Raw genomic sequence first — 15,944 nt, 5'->3', positions numbered from 1 at the left:
AGGAGACTGAACACAAAGACATAACATAGCCTAGATGGTCACTCAAGATGGTACCAAGCACGTGGAAAGAGGCTGGGACCCAGGAAGTGAGGGACCCAGGGATCCCTATGCAACAGGCTGGACCAGCCAAGAGGAGATCTCATAGCCTTTGCTTTGCAGGCCACAGATTTATTCATCTTGGCTTTAGTGATTTTCCTTTGGAATTCAGAGACACTTAATGTTGTTTTAAGCCTCAGCCAGTCTTATAGTACAGAAAGGATGTGTCCTCTCTTACGCCCAAGCATTAAGCTTCCCTGGTAACAGAGTCAACAGTTGGAACTGCAGTGTTTGACCAACTATGCAGGGTGGGGTGAGTCTCTGGGGTAACGGGTTGGGCTTGTTTTGGGAAGGCAGAGACTCAGCTTATTCCTCTCGGTTCTCTCCTTCTCCCCAGCAAATTGCCCAGGAAGTCTCTGAGCAGCATCTGTCCCAGGGGAGACTGTACCCACCACTCAGCACCATCCGAAACGTGTCTTTGAGAATTGCCATCAAAGTAAGGGGCATCCTACCCCTGTAATATGGGTAGTGAGGCTCAACCACTTTCTCTGTCTGTGACTTTAGGAGGGTTAAGGGGATGGAAACTGTGGAGACACTGGATCTCCTTGAGCTGCACTACATGTAACCCAGAGGCTGGGTGACAAACTCTTGTTTGCAGCTTGAGCTCCACCCCAAACACCCACCCAGGCCAGTTCTGGGAAAGCTCCTGGATTTCCCCTAATACACCAAGCAGAAAGGTCATCAATGTCCGTGGACCAGAATATGGGAATTTTTTAGAAATGACTCATAAGTGCCCATTTATAAGAAAGGTCAGCTTGCATAGCATCACGGAAAAAGCTCAGGCTTTGGGGTCCCAGCTCTCCCAATCAGCAATGGTATAATATTGGCCCAATCACTTCACTTCTCTGAGCCTCAGTTTCCTCCTTCTTCAAAGGGCCAGTAGTTCCTCACTCTCAGAATTCTGGAGATTGGCAGAGAACAGTGAAAAAGCTCCATACCCAGTGCTCTCTCAGCCAGGGTAAATCTCTTTCTTCCCCTTTTTCTCAGAATGGCTGGCTATGGGGTGATCAGCTTCATGGAATATTCCAGACTATAAGACTGTGCAGAGATGATGGGTTTTCAAAGAATCAGAACATGGTGCAATAAGGACTGGCCCAACATTGATAATTGTTAAAGCTGGATAATAGATACATGACAGTTTATCATACTATTATTTCTATTAGTGTGCATGTTTTACATTTTCTATAAGTTTTAAAAATAGTTTCAGAAAATGCATTGTACAACAGCACACACACCCATGAGTTGTCTGGTACAGAATCCAGAATCAAGCCTCAAGATTAACAGTCCAGCTCAGGGTCCAGCTTCACCCTGTCAGTTTCTTCCTTTGGGCTATATTTAGATTCACATTCTCCTGAAGCCAAATCTAATACCCAGAGAACAGTGTCCAGGCTGTTCATCCAATTTAACCCATATTCAAGTGGAAAAAAAATCAGGTTCTGGACACATTTGCCTCTTGTCTAATTTTATCTTAACACTGCTCCAGAGAAAGGTCTCTTTACTCCCATTTTACAGATGAGGAAACTGAGGCTCAGCAAGGATAATATCAGCTCTGAGGACCCACAGGCCTTTGGAAGCAGGCAGAATTTATGCTGAAGCCTCTTGACCCTGGCTCAGTATTTATTCCACTATGTTAAAGCTGCCTGTCCAGAAAGAAAGCTTAAAATCCTTCCTATGCAGTTGTTTCATGAGCCATACTCATGAAAGAAACAAGTCTGGTTCCTTAAGGTGTATTCCTCTCCCCCATGCTCCCAAGCAAGGATCCTTAAGCAGGTTTCCCCTTAGATCCGGTTCCTTAGCCAAACATGTTTTTCTCTAGGTTCTCGACTACGCGTACAAACACAACCTGGCTTCCTACTACCCAGAGCCTAAGGACAAGGAGGCTTTTGTAAGATCCCTGGTCTACACTCCAGACTATGACTCCTTTACACTGGACAGCTACACTTGGCCCAAGGAAGCCATGAATGTTCAGACGGTCTGAGGCAGTCTCAGAGGCTAGTATGGGGCTAGATGAAGCCCAGAGTAACACCCACAATATAAATGGGTTCCAAAATGGCCCAAGTGAATCCTTGTCGCTGTGTTTTTTCTTTTAAACTTTCTGGTGTGAGAGGAGATGCCAAGGCATACAGTGAATAAAAGCCTTGTCTCTGAAGGCCCTGGGAGTTCACTTTTCTGAACCCTCCTCTGAGTTCCTTCCTAAGCATTTCTTCAACCATTAATCACCAACTACTGGCCAGGCCTTGTGGGAAATGCAGAATCTCATCTAGAATCCTGCCTTTACAGAGCTCGGGATCTAGTGGAGGAGATTGGACACAATTCATTTTGCCATAAGGGAGAAAGTGGTAAGTTCATGAAAGAACAGATAAAAACTGAGGGCAGTCAGAAAAGGGAGAGGACACTTCCTATGGAAATGTAAGAGAAGGCTTCAGGGAGAGCAGTGTTTACACTGAGTCCCAAGAGGAAAAGATGGGTGGGAGTCATGGGGAGATGAAGAATGTGAGCACAGCCACTAGCCAGAAAGCACAGCCCACCCATCAGGGAGTTTAGTCCATGTCAGCCATACACACCCTTCAAGTCTCGGCAGTGTGTGAAGGCTGAGTGGCTAAGGGCAGCTCGCTAACTATTCAGGTCACTGCCCTGTGGGTTGTTGAGTCTTAGACATTCTTTTTTCTAAAAGGAAAACCAGAGAAATGTGGGTGGGGAGGGTCAGCCTGCCAAGCAGTGAGGAGGAAGAGAGGCAGTGAGAGGAACAGCACCATAGGGAGATCTAGGGAAGACTTGATTTCATTTTCCTGGCTCTGGAACACACTCTGGCTTCCATCCTTCACTCTCTGAAGTAGTTGAGCAACACAAAGCAGTTTTCTTAGTGAGTAATATCAGTCTATCCTGGGTGTTTCTTAAACCAAGTTCAGTGCTAGCCTTCATCTCTCTCATGTTCAGCAGAGCCCATATCATAGGGGTGGGGGCAGGAGAGAGCTTGCAGCCCCCTGAAATTAGATACTGCTAAGATGTTAAGACATGTTGAGATGGCAGCTTCCTGCCTCTAATTTCATTGTATAATAAAGGAATCAATAAATCATGCTTAGGGTCCTACTCCTGCTGCTACCTCAGCCTCAGGATCTCCACTGCCAGCAACGAATAGGTCCTATATGACCAACTCTCAAGGACAGGCTAGATGGACTATTAGACTTCTAGAAGAGTAATTAGCAGAGATACCACTCACTTCTTGCTCAGGTCTTATTCTTCTAAGAACTGCTTCCTTGGTGCTGGTGCTCAGCCAAGAATATCCTGAGAAAACATCCCTCCTCTATGATCCTTGGGATCATAGAGAATGAAAAACTATTCAGAAGAGAGTTTGAAGAGTGAAGCTGGAATCTGAACACCATGGAGTTTTTGACACTATCTTTTTACATCATGTGCCACAATTTCCTCTGTACCGCTGCTACATATCCTTTATAATCAATATAGTATAAAAGAAAAACAATAGTAGAGAAAACAAATGAAAGCAAAATAGGTTCTTTGAAAAGATCAAATAAATTAACAAACTTTAGCTATACTAACCAAGACAAAAACAAAGAAGACACAAATTACACTTCCTTTGTTCCAGCCACACTGAACATCTTGCCAGCCCTAAGCACATGTGCTTTCAAGCCTGTGCTGATACTATCCATGCTTGGTCTCTCCTTCTGGGAAGTCCTTCCCTTCCCTTTTTTTCTCTTTACTGATTAAATTTTAGTTCACTCTAGCTTTCTGCCTGGAAACGGCATTCATCCTTGGAATTCAAATGCAATTGGCTCTATAGAGTAACAGAATTAATAACTAAATTAGAAATCAATAAACAGAAAACTATGGGAAATTCCAAAATATTGGAAAACAGTACATTTCAAAATAACCCATAGATCAAAGAAGAAATCACAAGCCAAGTTATATATGTTGAACTGAATTTTAAAAATCATATCAAAATTAATAAGATGTAGCTAAAGCAGTGTTTAGAGAGAAACTTTATAGCTTTAAATGTTGTCACGGTTAATTTTACGGCACCACAGGGTGCCCAGAAATTTGATCAAATGTTATTCTGGGTGTTGCTGTGAGGGTATCTTTGGATGAAAGTAACATTTAAATCATTGAACTAAGTAAAGTAGATTGCCCTCCACTAATTGCCTTCGTCCAATTAGTTGAAGGCCTGAATAGAAAAAATGGATTCACCCTCCCTTGAGTAAGAGAGACTTACTCCTACCTGATGCCTTTCTAACTGGGATATTGGCTTTTTCCTGCCTTTAGACAGGAACTATACCATCATCTCTCCTAGATCTCCAGCTTGCTGACTCACCCTGTAGATCTTAGAATTTGACAGCTTCCATAATCATGTGAGCCAAGCCAGTTCCTTATAATAAATCAACAGAGAGAGAGAGAGAAAGATCTTATTGGTTCTGTTTCTCTGGAGTACCCTGACTAATGCAAATTCCTATATCAGAAGAGAAAGAAAGAGAGAAAGGAAAGAAAAAAAGTCTCAAGTCAATAATTTAAACTTCCTCCTTAAGAAAATGGGGGTGGGGGAAAGCAAACAAAATTCAAAGCAAGCAAAGATTAGAGCACAAATCAATATACCTATAATAAGTAATGAAATTAGTACTTAAAAAATCTTTCCCCCAAGAAAAACCAAGTCCAGGTGGCTTCATTGGTTGGAATTTATCAAATACTTAAGTAATAACACCAATTATTCAGAAACTCTTTCAGAAAATAGGGGAGGGAACACTTCCCAAATCATTCTATGATACTAGTATTGCCATATCAAAGCCAGATAAACGTATCACAAGAAAAGTACAGGCCAATATCCTTCATGAATATAGATGAAAAAATCCTAAACAAAATATTAGCAAACCAAATTCAGCAACATGAAATTTAAAAATTACATACAACAAACAAGTGGGCTTTATCCTCAGAAACGTAGTTTTTTAACATTCAAAAATTGTTCAATATGGTTGTTCAATTACATTAATAGAATGAAAGACAAAAAAATCATATGATCATGCCAATAGATACGAAGAAAGCATTTGAAAAAAACCAACGCCCATTTACGAAAAAACCCTAAACAAAGTAGAAATAGAAAAGAACATCCTCAACCTAACAAAGGACATCTATAAAGAGCCAAAGATAACATCATATTTAATGGTAAAAGAATGAATACTTTCTCCCTAAGATCTGGAACAAGGCAAGGATGTTGTTTTTACCACTTCTAGTCAACACGGAGGGTGTTTAGCCAGTGCAATGAAGCAAGAAAGAGAAGCTAAAGGTGTCAAGATTGGAAAGAAAGAGTAATACTGCCTTGATTCACAGATGACCTAATCCTGCATGTAAAAAACACTAAAGAACACATACACATTCATTCATTCATTCATTCATTCATTCATTCATTCTGTCTCTCCTCTCTCTCTCTCTCTGTCTACTGGAACTAATAAATTAGTTTTGAAAGGTCACCAAATACAAGGTCAACATTATTTCTATATGCTGGCAGCAAATGATCTAAAAATAAAATTAAGAAAACAATTTCATTTACAACTGCATCAAAAAGAAAAGATACTTAGAAATAAATTTTAGAAGTGCAAGTATAGTATACCAAAAACTACAAAACATTGCTGATAGAAATTAAAGATCTAAATAAATTGAGAGAGATTCTTTGTTCATGGATTTGAAGACTCAATATTGTCAAAATTGCAATTATATTCAAATTGATCTATAAAGTGAACACTATACCTATCAAAACCATTGTAGGGTTTTTTGGTGGAAACTTACAGGCTGATTCTAAAATGTTTATGGTAATGTAAAGGATCTCAAAGAGTCAAAAAAATTATAAAGAAGAACAAAGTGCCCTATTCAATGTCAAGAACCTACTATAAAGATACAATGATCAAGGCTGTGTGGTCCAATAGCAAAGACATGAAATTAATCTAAGTTTCCATCAGTCGATGGCTGGATAAAGAAAATGGATAAGAAAATGAATATATATGTGCAATGGAATACTATTCAGCCATAAAAGGAATAAAATCATGTGTTTTGCAGCAACATAAATAGAACTGGAGGCCCTTAAGTGAAATAATTCAGAAACAGAAAGTGAAATGCCATATGTTCTCATAAGTGGGAACTAAATAATGTGTACACATGAACAAAGAATGTGGAATCTCACTGGAGACCTGGAAGGGTGGGAGAGTGGAAGAAGAGTGAGGGATAAGAATTTACTTAATGGGTATAATGTGTAGTATTTTGGTAATGATTACACTAAAAGTCCATACTTCACCACTATGCAATATATCCATGTAACAAAACTGCACTTGTACACCTTAAATTTATACCAAAAAAGGACTGTGTGGTCATATAAATAAATGAAGCAGAACTGAGAGTTCACAAATAAGTTTTTACATTTATGGCAAATTGACTTTTAATCAAAATTACTAAGGTAATTCATTGGGGGAAAGAGAGTCTTTTGAACAAATTGTGCTGAAACAATTGAATATCCACATGCAAAAAAAAGTTAACTTAGACACCTCACGCTAAACACAAAAATTAACCTTTACACATCTCAAACCAAACAAAAATCAACCTGAAATGGATCACAGACCTAAATGTGAGAGCTAAAACTGTAAAATTTCTAAGATAAAATATAGCAGAAAATCTTTATGACTTAGGTTGAGGAGAGTTCTGAGATACAACTTTAAAAGCATGATTCATAAAAGAAATAAATTGTACTTCATCAAAATTTAAAATTTTGCACTTTGAAACACTTTTTTGGGGAGGGAAAAAGACAAGCAGCAGACTGGGAGAAAATAATTGCAAATCATATATCTGACGAAGACATTGGATCCGGAATATATAAAGAACTACTTCAACTTAATAAGAAGATGACAATTCAAATTTTAAAATGAGAAAAATATTTAAATCAGCATTTTATCCAAAAAGATAGGTGAATGGCTAACAAGCACATGAAAAACGTTTAACATTATTAGTAATAAGAAAATTAAAACCACAATGGCATAACAACACTCACCAGAATGGCTATAATAAAAAAAAAAGATCTGTTGGTAAGAATGTGGAGAACTTTGTCTCCTAAGCACTATTAGATTAAGGGAGAGTTCCCTCGCCTTGTAAGTCTTCACTCCAGCCTCCCATACATAGCCCCAGTATTCAGCAAGTGTCATTTAAGAGAGTGGATGCTGTGGTTGCACCACCTAGATCCTGCCTTGGGTCTGAAACACTCATTCCTCCAGATGCCATTGTCAGCTGAGGGCCCACAGCTGCATCGCTCTCTAGGAATTGCCCTCGACTGAAGGTGAATGCTTCACCCAAGATTATGCCATCATCCCCAAGGGAAGCCTACAGGCAATGACTGGTTGATTCAAGGGCCCAAAGGCCAGCTTCCTAGCCTCAATTGAGAACATCTCTAAATAGCCATCCCATCCTCAGAGCTCCCTATGAGACTGGCTGAGGCTACTGTTGCAACTGCTATGTATCACCATTCAACTTCTTATGCCCTATCCTGTTTCTCTTGCTCCCCCATAGATGTTCTCTGAGAAGACACCCCAGTAATCCTCTGGATGCGAATCTCAGATTCAGTGTCTATTTCCTGAGGAACCCAACTTATAACACGTAGAAGAAACTGGCCAAAGTTCTTAATTTTCCAATTTGTTGCACCAGCCCCACGTGACCAACCAAAAGCTTTTCTGGGTTTCCCTTTCCCTCAGGAGAGACCCTCTTCACAGACCAAGCTTGATCCTTATTAGTCCATGTCCAGAATCAGTAAATGTCCCTAGAAAATAAAATGGCCACTTACCTCAGGAGGACTCCTCCCTCTCTGGAATTCCCATTCACCTAGTCCTTATTGCTTTCATAGCTCTCACATATCTTTAAATATGATCTTTATAATTTTTCCATCTTTTTCTAGTTGTTGCAGGCAAAGTTTTAGGCTGCCATGACCTACTACATCCTATTTAGAAGTGGAAGTCTCTAGAGAGATTTTCAAAATTACAGATGTGTGGATATTAGCTTTTCTCCTAATTTAATTGAATTGTGGTGAGAGAAGGTGTTCTGTATTATTCAAATAGCTTAAAATTTGCTGAAATGGGTTTATAATCAAATATATGGTCAAATTTAATAGTTCATGTACTCTTATAAATATGTATTCTCCCACTGTTGGATGCAATGCCCTTTGTATGTTCATGGGATCAAGTTTGTTGACTGTTTTGTGTAAATCTATATCCAAAATCTTGATTTTTGTCTACTTGATCTGCTTCTGAAAGAGGGACAATAAAACTTCCCACTGCTACGGTAAACTTGCCAATTTTCCTTGTAATTCTGTCCATATTTGTTCTATTTACCTTGCACCAATGCATCTTTACCTTTTAACAAACACTTACTAAATTAAAAGTCCTAGACCATATGTTCCGCACAAGATCAAAACAACATTTTACTAGAAATATTTCATAGTCTCCTCTCATTCTGTCTTCAGGGCCCTCCGTGTTAAGTTACACCCCAACCGTAAACATTAACGGTAAGGCCTTTTTATTTGAAGACATTCAACACATGTGCTTCTGTACAACATGGATTTTGCATGAACTTTCAATCAGATGTCGATTTTTCAAAATGGAGGTTTTCATAACAAAATGAGATTAGAGAAAGACATCAAATAACCACAAGATGTGTAAAGAATCCAACAAAATCACCTGTTGGACAAACCTGATGTATACTGGGACCCGTGTAGGATGGTAAACATGAAGCAGGCAAATAATCATATAGGCCCTACTTGCAGTGTTTGATATGACTTAAGGGATGAGCTACATAAAGTTATAGTTCCTGGAGTTTTAATTCTGTATGATACTAAAAATATACAAATTTTGTGCTGGGGATCTTGGCATCTAATCTCTAGATTTCTTATGTATTTTTTCTGGCATAGGAATAGCACTAAGCCAAACATAGAAGTTGCATTTCTGTTAAATTCGTGGCTTTTCGATATCCCTATGGAAGCTTCATCAGACTTATTCACTAAGCCCATATGTTGGCTAAAATGTACAATAAATTAGGTCTTTTCTCAAGTCCCACTTTCAAGGCAATAGCATCAGGCAGCCAGGTTTATTGAATACAACAGTTGTTTCTGTGACCACTGGAGTCTTTGAAGCTGAGAGGTGACAGCGTGCTGGCAGCCCTCACAGCCCCTGCTCGCTCTCAGCGCCTCCTCGGCCTTGGTGCCCACCCTGGCCACGCTTGAGGAGCCCTTCAGCCCGCCACTGCACTGTGGGAGCCCCTTTCTAGGCTGGCCAAGGCCGGAGCTGGCTCCCTCAGCTTGCAGAGAGGTGTGGAGGGAGAGGCGCAAGCGGGAACTGGGGCTGCACCCGGCGCTTGTGGGCCAGCTGGAGTTCCGGGTGGGCATGGGCTTGGCGGGCCACGCACTCAGAGCGGTCGGCCAGCCCTGCCGGCCCCAGGCAATGAGGGGCTTAGCACCCGGGCCAGCAGCCACGGAGGGTGTACTGGGTCCCCCAGCAGTGCCAGCCCACCAGCGCTGCGCTCGATTTCTCGCCAGGCCTTAGCTGCCTCCCCGCGGGGCAGGGCTCGGGACCTGCAGCCTGCCATGCCTGAGCCTCCCCACCTCCATGGGCTCCTGTGCGGCCCAAGCCTCCCCGATAAGCGCTGCCCCCTGCTCCACGGCGCCCAGTCCCATCGACCACCCAAGGGCTGAGGAGTGCAGGCGAACGGCGCGGGACTGGCAGCCAGCTCCACCTGCAGCCCCGGTGTGGGATCCACTGGGTGAAGCCAGCTGGGCTCCTGACTCTGGTGGGGACTTGGAGAACCTATATGTCTAGCTCAAGGTTTGTAAACACACCAATCAGCACCCTATGTCTAGCTCAGGGTTTGTGAATGCACCAGTTGACACTGTATCCAGCTACTCTGGTGGGGACCTAGAGAACCTTTATGTCTAGCTAAGAGATTGTAAATACACCAATCGGCAGTCTGTATCTAGCTCAAGGTTTGTAAACACACCAATCAGCACCCTGTGTCTAGCTCAGGGTTTGTGAATGCACCAATCTACACTCAGTATTTAGCTAATCTAGTGGGGACATGGAGAACTTTTGTGTCTAGCTCAGGGATTGTAAATGCACCAATCAGCACCCTGTCAACACGGACCAATCAGCTCTCTGTAAAATGGACCAATCAGCAGGGTGTGGATGGGGCCAGATAAGAGAATAAAAGCAGGCTGCCCCAGCCAGCAGTGGCAGCCCGCTAGGGTCCCCTTCCACGCTGTGGAAGCTTTATTCTTTCGCTCTTTGCAATAAATCTTGCTGCTGCTCACTCTTTGGGTCCACACTACCTTTACGAGCTGTAACACTCACCACAAAGATCTGCAGCTTCACTCCTGAAGCCAGCAAGACCACGAACCCACCAGGAGGAACGAACAACTCCAGAGGCACCGCCTTAAGAGCTGTAACACTCACCACGAAGGTCTGCAGCTTCACTCCTGAGCCAGCGAGACCACGAACCCACCAGAAGGAAGAAACTCCGAACACATCCGAACATCAGAAGGAACAAACTCCGGACACGCCGCCTTTAAGAACTGTTAACACTCACCACGAGGGTCCGCGGCTTCATTCTTGAAGTCAGTGAGACCAAGAACCCACCAATTCCAGACACAAAGCGAAGCCGCATTTGAGAATGATATTTCTCCAAATACAAAAGTTGCTTGCTGTTAAAAGTGCCGTGCCATTTATCTCTAATAAACCGTACTGCATCTTCGTTTTTCATTCCACTTTCAATTAATGCTAGGGCAACAAGCACTGGAGTCCTCCCAAGACCTGCAACACAGTGAAGGCAATACAACAACCAGGTTCTTCACGAAACTTAACGTCTAGAAGACTTAACCAGTGATCAACAATCTGGTTGGATGGTGATGAACCATCATCAAAAGGCCAATCCAGAAACTGGATTGGCCTTCTTTCTCCACAAGAGCAGGGTCATCAGTTGCTTCACATACTCTTACTATTGTGGTAACCCCCTATTTCTTAAGTTCTTCTAAAAATCTGTTTAAGGTCGAATTGGTTGGGTTGTGTATAATAAGAAATCTCATGTTCCCGTATGTGACTTCCACTGGAGCTGGGTGATTCATTGGAGCCATGTTAATTCAGTTACAAAAAAAAAAACTGATATGGTTACGAAAAAAATTAAAAATTTTTGAATACAGAAATGATGTCAAGAAACTGAAGTCTATGCCAATATACTCCACTTGAAATTCACAGAGCTTTGAATATGAAGTTGGTAGTGACAGGAAATGAAATGAACCTACCCACAAGAAGCCGCGGTTCTTCAATTCAGTAATTCTGGGCCAATGGAAAGGAAGTGCACCAAGGGTTACCCCACCTAGGTCAGAACTCTTGTAAAATGCTCTGATGATCTCAGTTCTACACTTCTGTGTCCAGGTGACCCGCTCTGTGGGGGCTTCTTGGTGGGGCAGTAATGACTTTCCACCATTCACTTGTCCTCATAAAGTTCGTGCTGAACCTGGCAGTAATCTCCAGGGCCCTTTAGAAACTCTATAAATGCATTATCAAGAACACCACAGAAAGGAATATGTTTACTCACGAACGATGGTGGCCTAACCATACAGCTGGGCCCGCGGCGGCCGCAGCACTGCCCGGAGCAGCCGCAGCCGCAGTCGTGGCGGGGCAACGGCGGCAGGGCACCAAACTCTAGGAGGACCAGCGGAGCGCCTCCACTGAGGCAATACGCACACGTCCAGGTGTCGTTGCGTCCCAAGTCCTCTCTTTCCTAGACTGCGCGCGACGCAGGAACCCCTTCACCAATCGTGGTTGGGCGGACCAATGAGGACGTCATCACGGCCGCCGCCGACGGGAGCCCCTTGCTGAAGCGAAGGAGCGCTGCATGAATGCTGAGTTTCCTTGTCTCCCACTAGAGAGGAGAGGGGCTGAGGAGCGACGCGGGGGTGGTGGGATAGGAAGCCTGGAAGAGGCTGGAGAGAAACTGAAGGAAGACAGGTAAGGTAGCGAAAGGTTTCCCAGCCATTGACTCTGACTAGTGTATCTTTTTCTACCTGCTTCATGTTTAAGTATGTCTCTTGGGAACAACGTAATATATGGAGCTTTTTTTCCGCATCAGTCCAGTCTGCCAGACTTTTTTAGCTGAAAAAGTGCACGTATGCATTTTTGCCCTCTTATTTTATGCTATTTGACCCATATTTCTATATTTTTTACCTTTTCTTGACCTCTTTTGGATTACGATTTTCCCTCTACTCTTTTGGAAGTTTTCATTGGGGCTAATACTTCCTTAGCACTTATTTTAGGGTAAGCACTGTTCAAAGCTTTATATAAATGTAATACAAAACCCCTATGAATTAGATACTAGTGTCATTTCTACTGTCCTGACTTTAAAAACCTAGGCACAGAACGGTAATTTGCCCAAGGTCACACAGCTAGTAAATGGCAGAGATGAGACTTTTTTAAAAAATAATTTTAACTTTTATTATAGATTCAGGGGGTTCACGTGCACATTTGTTACATGGGTATATTGCGTGACCCAGAGTATGAATGATAATTCTGTCACCCAGATAGTGAGCATAGTACCCAATAGGTAATTTTGCAAGGGCTAAGATTTGAATCCCGCGATTTTGGCTGTGGAGTCTCCCTCTCTAATACATATGGTCTATTATATACCCTGTTTCTGTTCTTTTAGTGCTTAACTAACTTAGAAAAAGTCAAACATGGTTCAGAATCTTTTCCAGCCTCTTGAAGGAATTCAACATGCTTTAACTATTAATGTCGTCAAGCATCTTAATCTTTTAACGCCACAAATTGGACATTATTGTTTGTACAAATCAATGTTTGTTTACATTTATTCATGTTATCAGTTTCTTTGCTCACTATTCCTTCTTGGAGCTCCATTCTTTCTGAGGTTACTTTCTTTTATCCAGAAGCATTTTTTTGGAGATTCCTTTGGGTATCTGATCAACGTTGATAAATGTTTTATATATGCTAGAAAATCTCTCACTGTTGAATCCATTTCCCTTAATATTAGTAAACTGTATTTTGTTTTTTTCTTCAGGTTTCTTTTTTGGCTTTTTTCTAAAATTCTTTTATTTTCCCTTCATTGTTAAAAGTTTTGCTGGGTACACAATTCTTCACTGACATTTTCTCTCAGCCCTTTGAAGGAAAGAAGAAATAGGGCTTTATTGCAAGGGGCCATGTGAAGGCCAGGAAGCAAAGTCTAGACATTTTAGAAAATTGTAACAGCTGTTAGAGAAGAAACCTGAGAATAAGAATATCTTCAGAGGACTGAGACAAAATGTCAGTATAGAATTGTGTACTAAGAAAAACTATGTAAAAATGAAGGCAAAGTAACAGAATTTTAGGGAAAAAAACAAAAAAGAAAAGTGAAAGGGAATTTTCAAAAGCAAATTAAATCCTTTACTTTTGATAGCCTAAGCCTGTAAAAATGGTGAAGGAAAGCTATCTAGAACAGGGATTCTTGGCCTGTGGTCCAGGGGTTCTAGGAAACTTCTAACTGCATGCAAAATGTTGTATAGGAATATATACCTGTTTTTAGAAGAAGAGTATATATTTTTCATCAGATTCTTAGAAGAGTCCATGACTGTCCAAAACATTGAAAACCACTGAAATAGGGAATCCTTTGATACATTAATCTGGTCTGGCTGTGCTGTATTTCTGGAAAAGACAGAACTTGATGATAGCAAGTCAGGGCTAATTACAGAGTTAGACTAATACAAGAATAATAGTTAACAATGAGGATCATTGAAGAAGATCCAAATTATGAAGACTTGCTCAGAAATCAGCTGTTTAGTGAAGGACTATAATAAAGTTTGATTCTTAAAATGGTTGAATGATAGAAAACATATTAGACCTCATATCTATATAATTCATATAACCATGCCTCCATCTCAGTCTTGATAGACTGGAGCACACAGCCTTGACATCTGTTGTCATGACCCCTTCTTCTCTTCACCTGGCTTTTTCCCGTTGGTCATTAAAATTCAGCTTGGGCTTCATCTCCTCAAAAAGCTTTCCCTCTCTGTGCCATGGTAAACTTACCAGAAGGAATCTACCTTGTTCTTCTAACAACCAATGCACAATAATATTAGGTTTTTACCTTGTTATACAGGGGTTTTCTAGCTTTTACCTTGTTAAACCAGAGGTTTCACAATGGTATGAAACTGGAAATCATTAACAGGAGGAATTTTGGAAGATTCACAAATACATGGAAATTAAATATGCTCATGAACAATCAGTGTGCCAGTGAAGAAATTAAAAGGGAAATCTAGAAGTATCTTGAGACAAAAAAAAAGGAACACACAACATACCAAACTTTAAGGAATGCAGCAAAAGCAGTTCTAAGAGGAAAGTTTATAGCAATAAATGCCTGCACCAAGAAAGAAAATTACAAATAACTAAAAGTTACACCTCTAGGAAATTTCTTTAAAACCCTAAGCCCAAGTTAGTTGAAGGAAAGAGATAATAAAGATCAGACCAGAAATAATCTAATCTCTATTTTATTTCTGCTCTGGAGATTAAAAAAAAATACAAAAGAAACTAAAAGTTCATATTTTGAAAAGATAAAATCAAACAGCCTTTAGCTAGACTAACCAAGAAAAGAAAAAGAGAAAAGACTCAAGTAAAATCAGGAATAAAGAAATCATTACAGTTGACAACACAGAAGTACAATGGATCATGAGAGACTATTATGAACAATTATATGCCAAAAACTTGAATTACCTAGAAGAAATGGATATATTCCTACACACATACAACCTGCCAAGACTGAATCATGAAGAAATAGAAAATCTGAGCAAACCAATAATGAGTGAGGAAATTGAATCATTAATAAAAAGTATCTCACCAAAGAAAAGCCCAGGAACAGATGGCTTCACTGCTGAATTCTACCAAACATTTAAAGAAGAACTAATATCAATTCTCTACAAACTGTCTCAGAAAAAAACAAACAAAAAAACGAATGGGAGAGAATACTTTCAAATTCTTTTCAGGACCAGTATTACCCTAATACCAAAGCCACACAAGCACATCACAAGAAATGAAAACTACAAGCCAATATCCTTGATGAGCATAGATGCAAAAATCCTCAACAAAATACTAGCAAACCAAATCCAACAACACATTAATAGGATTATTCACCATGATCAAGTGGGATTTATCCCTGGGTTGCAAGAATGGTTGATTATTCTCAAATCAATAAATGTGATATATCACATGAACAGAATGAAGGACAAAAATCATATGACCATCTCATTAAATGCAGAAAAAGCATTTGACAAAACATCCTTTCATGACAAAAACACTCAACAAATTAATTACAGAATGAATATACTTCAGCACAATAAAGGCCATATATAATAAGCCTACAGCTAACATTATACTCAACAGTAAAAACTTGGAACTCTTTCTTCTAAGATCTGGACCAAGGATGTCAAGGATGTGCACTCTTGCCACTTCTGTTCAATGTAATATTGAAAGTCCTTAGAGCAATGAAGCAGAAGAAAGAAAGAAAAGACATCCAAGTAGGAAATGAAGAAATAAAACTACTGTTATTTGCTGACAACATAATTTTGCATACAGAAAACCTAAGGCCAAGTGTGGTGGCTCAAGCCTGTAATTCCAACCCTTTGGGAAACCAAGGCAGGAGGATCACTTAAGGCCAGGAGTTTGAAACCAGCCTGGTCAACATAGTGAGACCCCATCTCTACAAAAAGAAAAAAACCCTAAAGGTTTTAACAAAAAGCCATTAGAATTGATCAACAAATTCAGGAAAGTTGCAGGATACAAAATCAA

At 40.6% G+C, this 15,944-nt stretch overlaps 1 protein-coding gene and 1 pseudogene across 3 annotated transcripts in view; one reads left to right on the top strand and one right to left on the bottom strand.

Moving 5' to 3' along the window:
- The window catches only part of ME3 (malic enzyme 3), a 231,763-nt gene extending 229,518 nt beyond the window's left edge, over positions 1-2,245 (top strand). For 2 of the 3 annotated variants that reach the window (XM_508682.7, XM_054662581.2), the window contains 2 exons: positions 434-532; positions 1,913-2,159. In XM_508682.7, coding sequence (XP_508682.3) covers positions 434-532; positions 1,913-2,074 — 261 coding nt within the window. In that variant the 3' untranslated portion in view covers positions 2,075-2,159. Of the gene's footprint in view, positions 1-433; positions 533-1,912 lie in introns of all 3 variants that reach the window. The other variant, XM_001175318.5, reaches the window with a different exon arrangement.
- An 8,438-nt stretch (positions 2,246-10,683) lies between these two features.
- LOC129136453 (protein tyrosine phosphatase type IVA 1-like) lies at positions 10,684-11,248 on the bottom strand (annotated as a pseudogene).
- Positions 11,249-15,944: the final 4,696 nt, after the last annotated feature.

This window comes from Pan troglodytes, chromosome 9 (assembly GCF_028858775.2).
Source record: "Pan troglodytes isolate AG18354 chromosome 9, NHGRI_mPanTro3-v2.0_pri, whole genome shotgun sequence".
In the NCBI taxonomy this organism is placed as follows: Eukaryota; Metazoa; Chordata; class Mammalia; order Primates; family Hominidae; genus Pan; species Pan troglodytes.
This window is presented reverse-complemented; position numbering and strand designations above follow the sequence as displayed.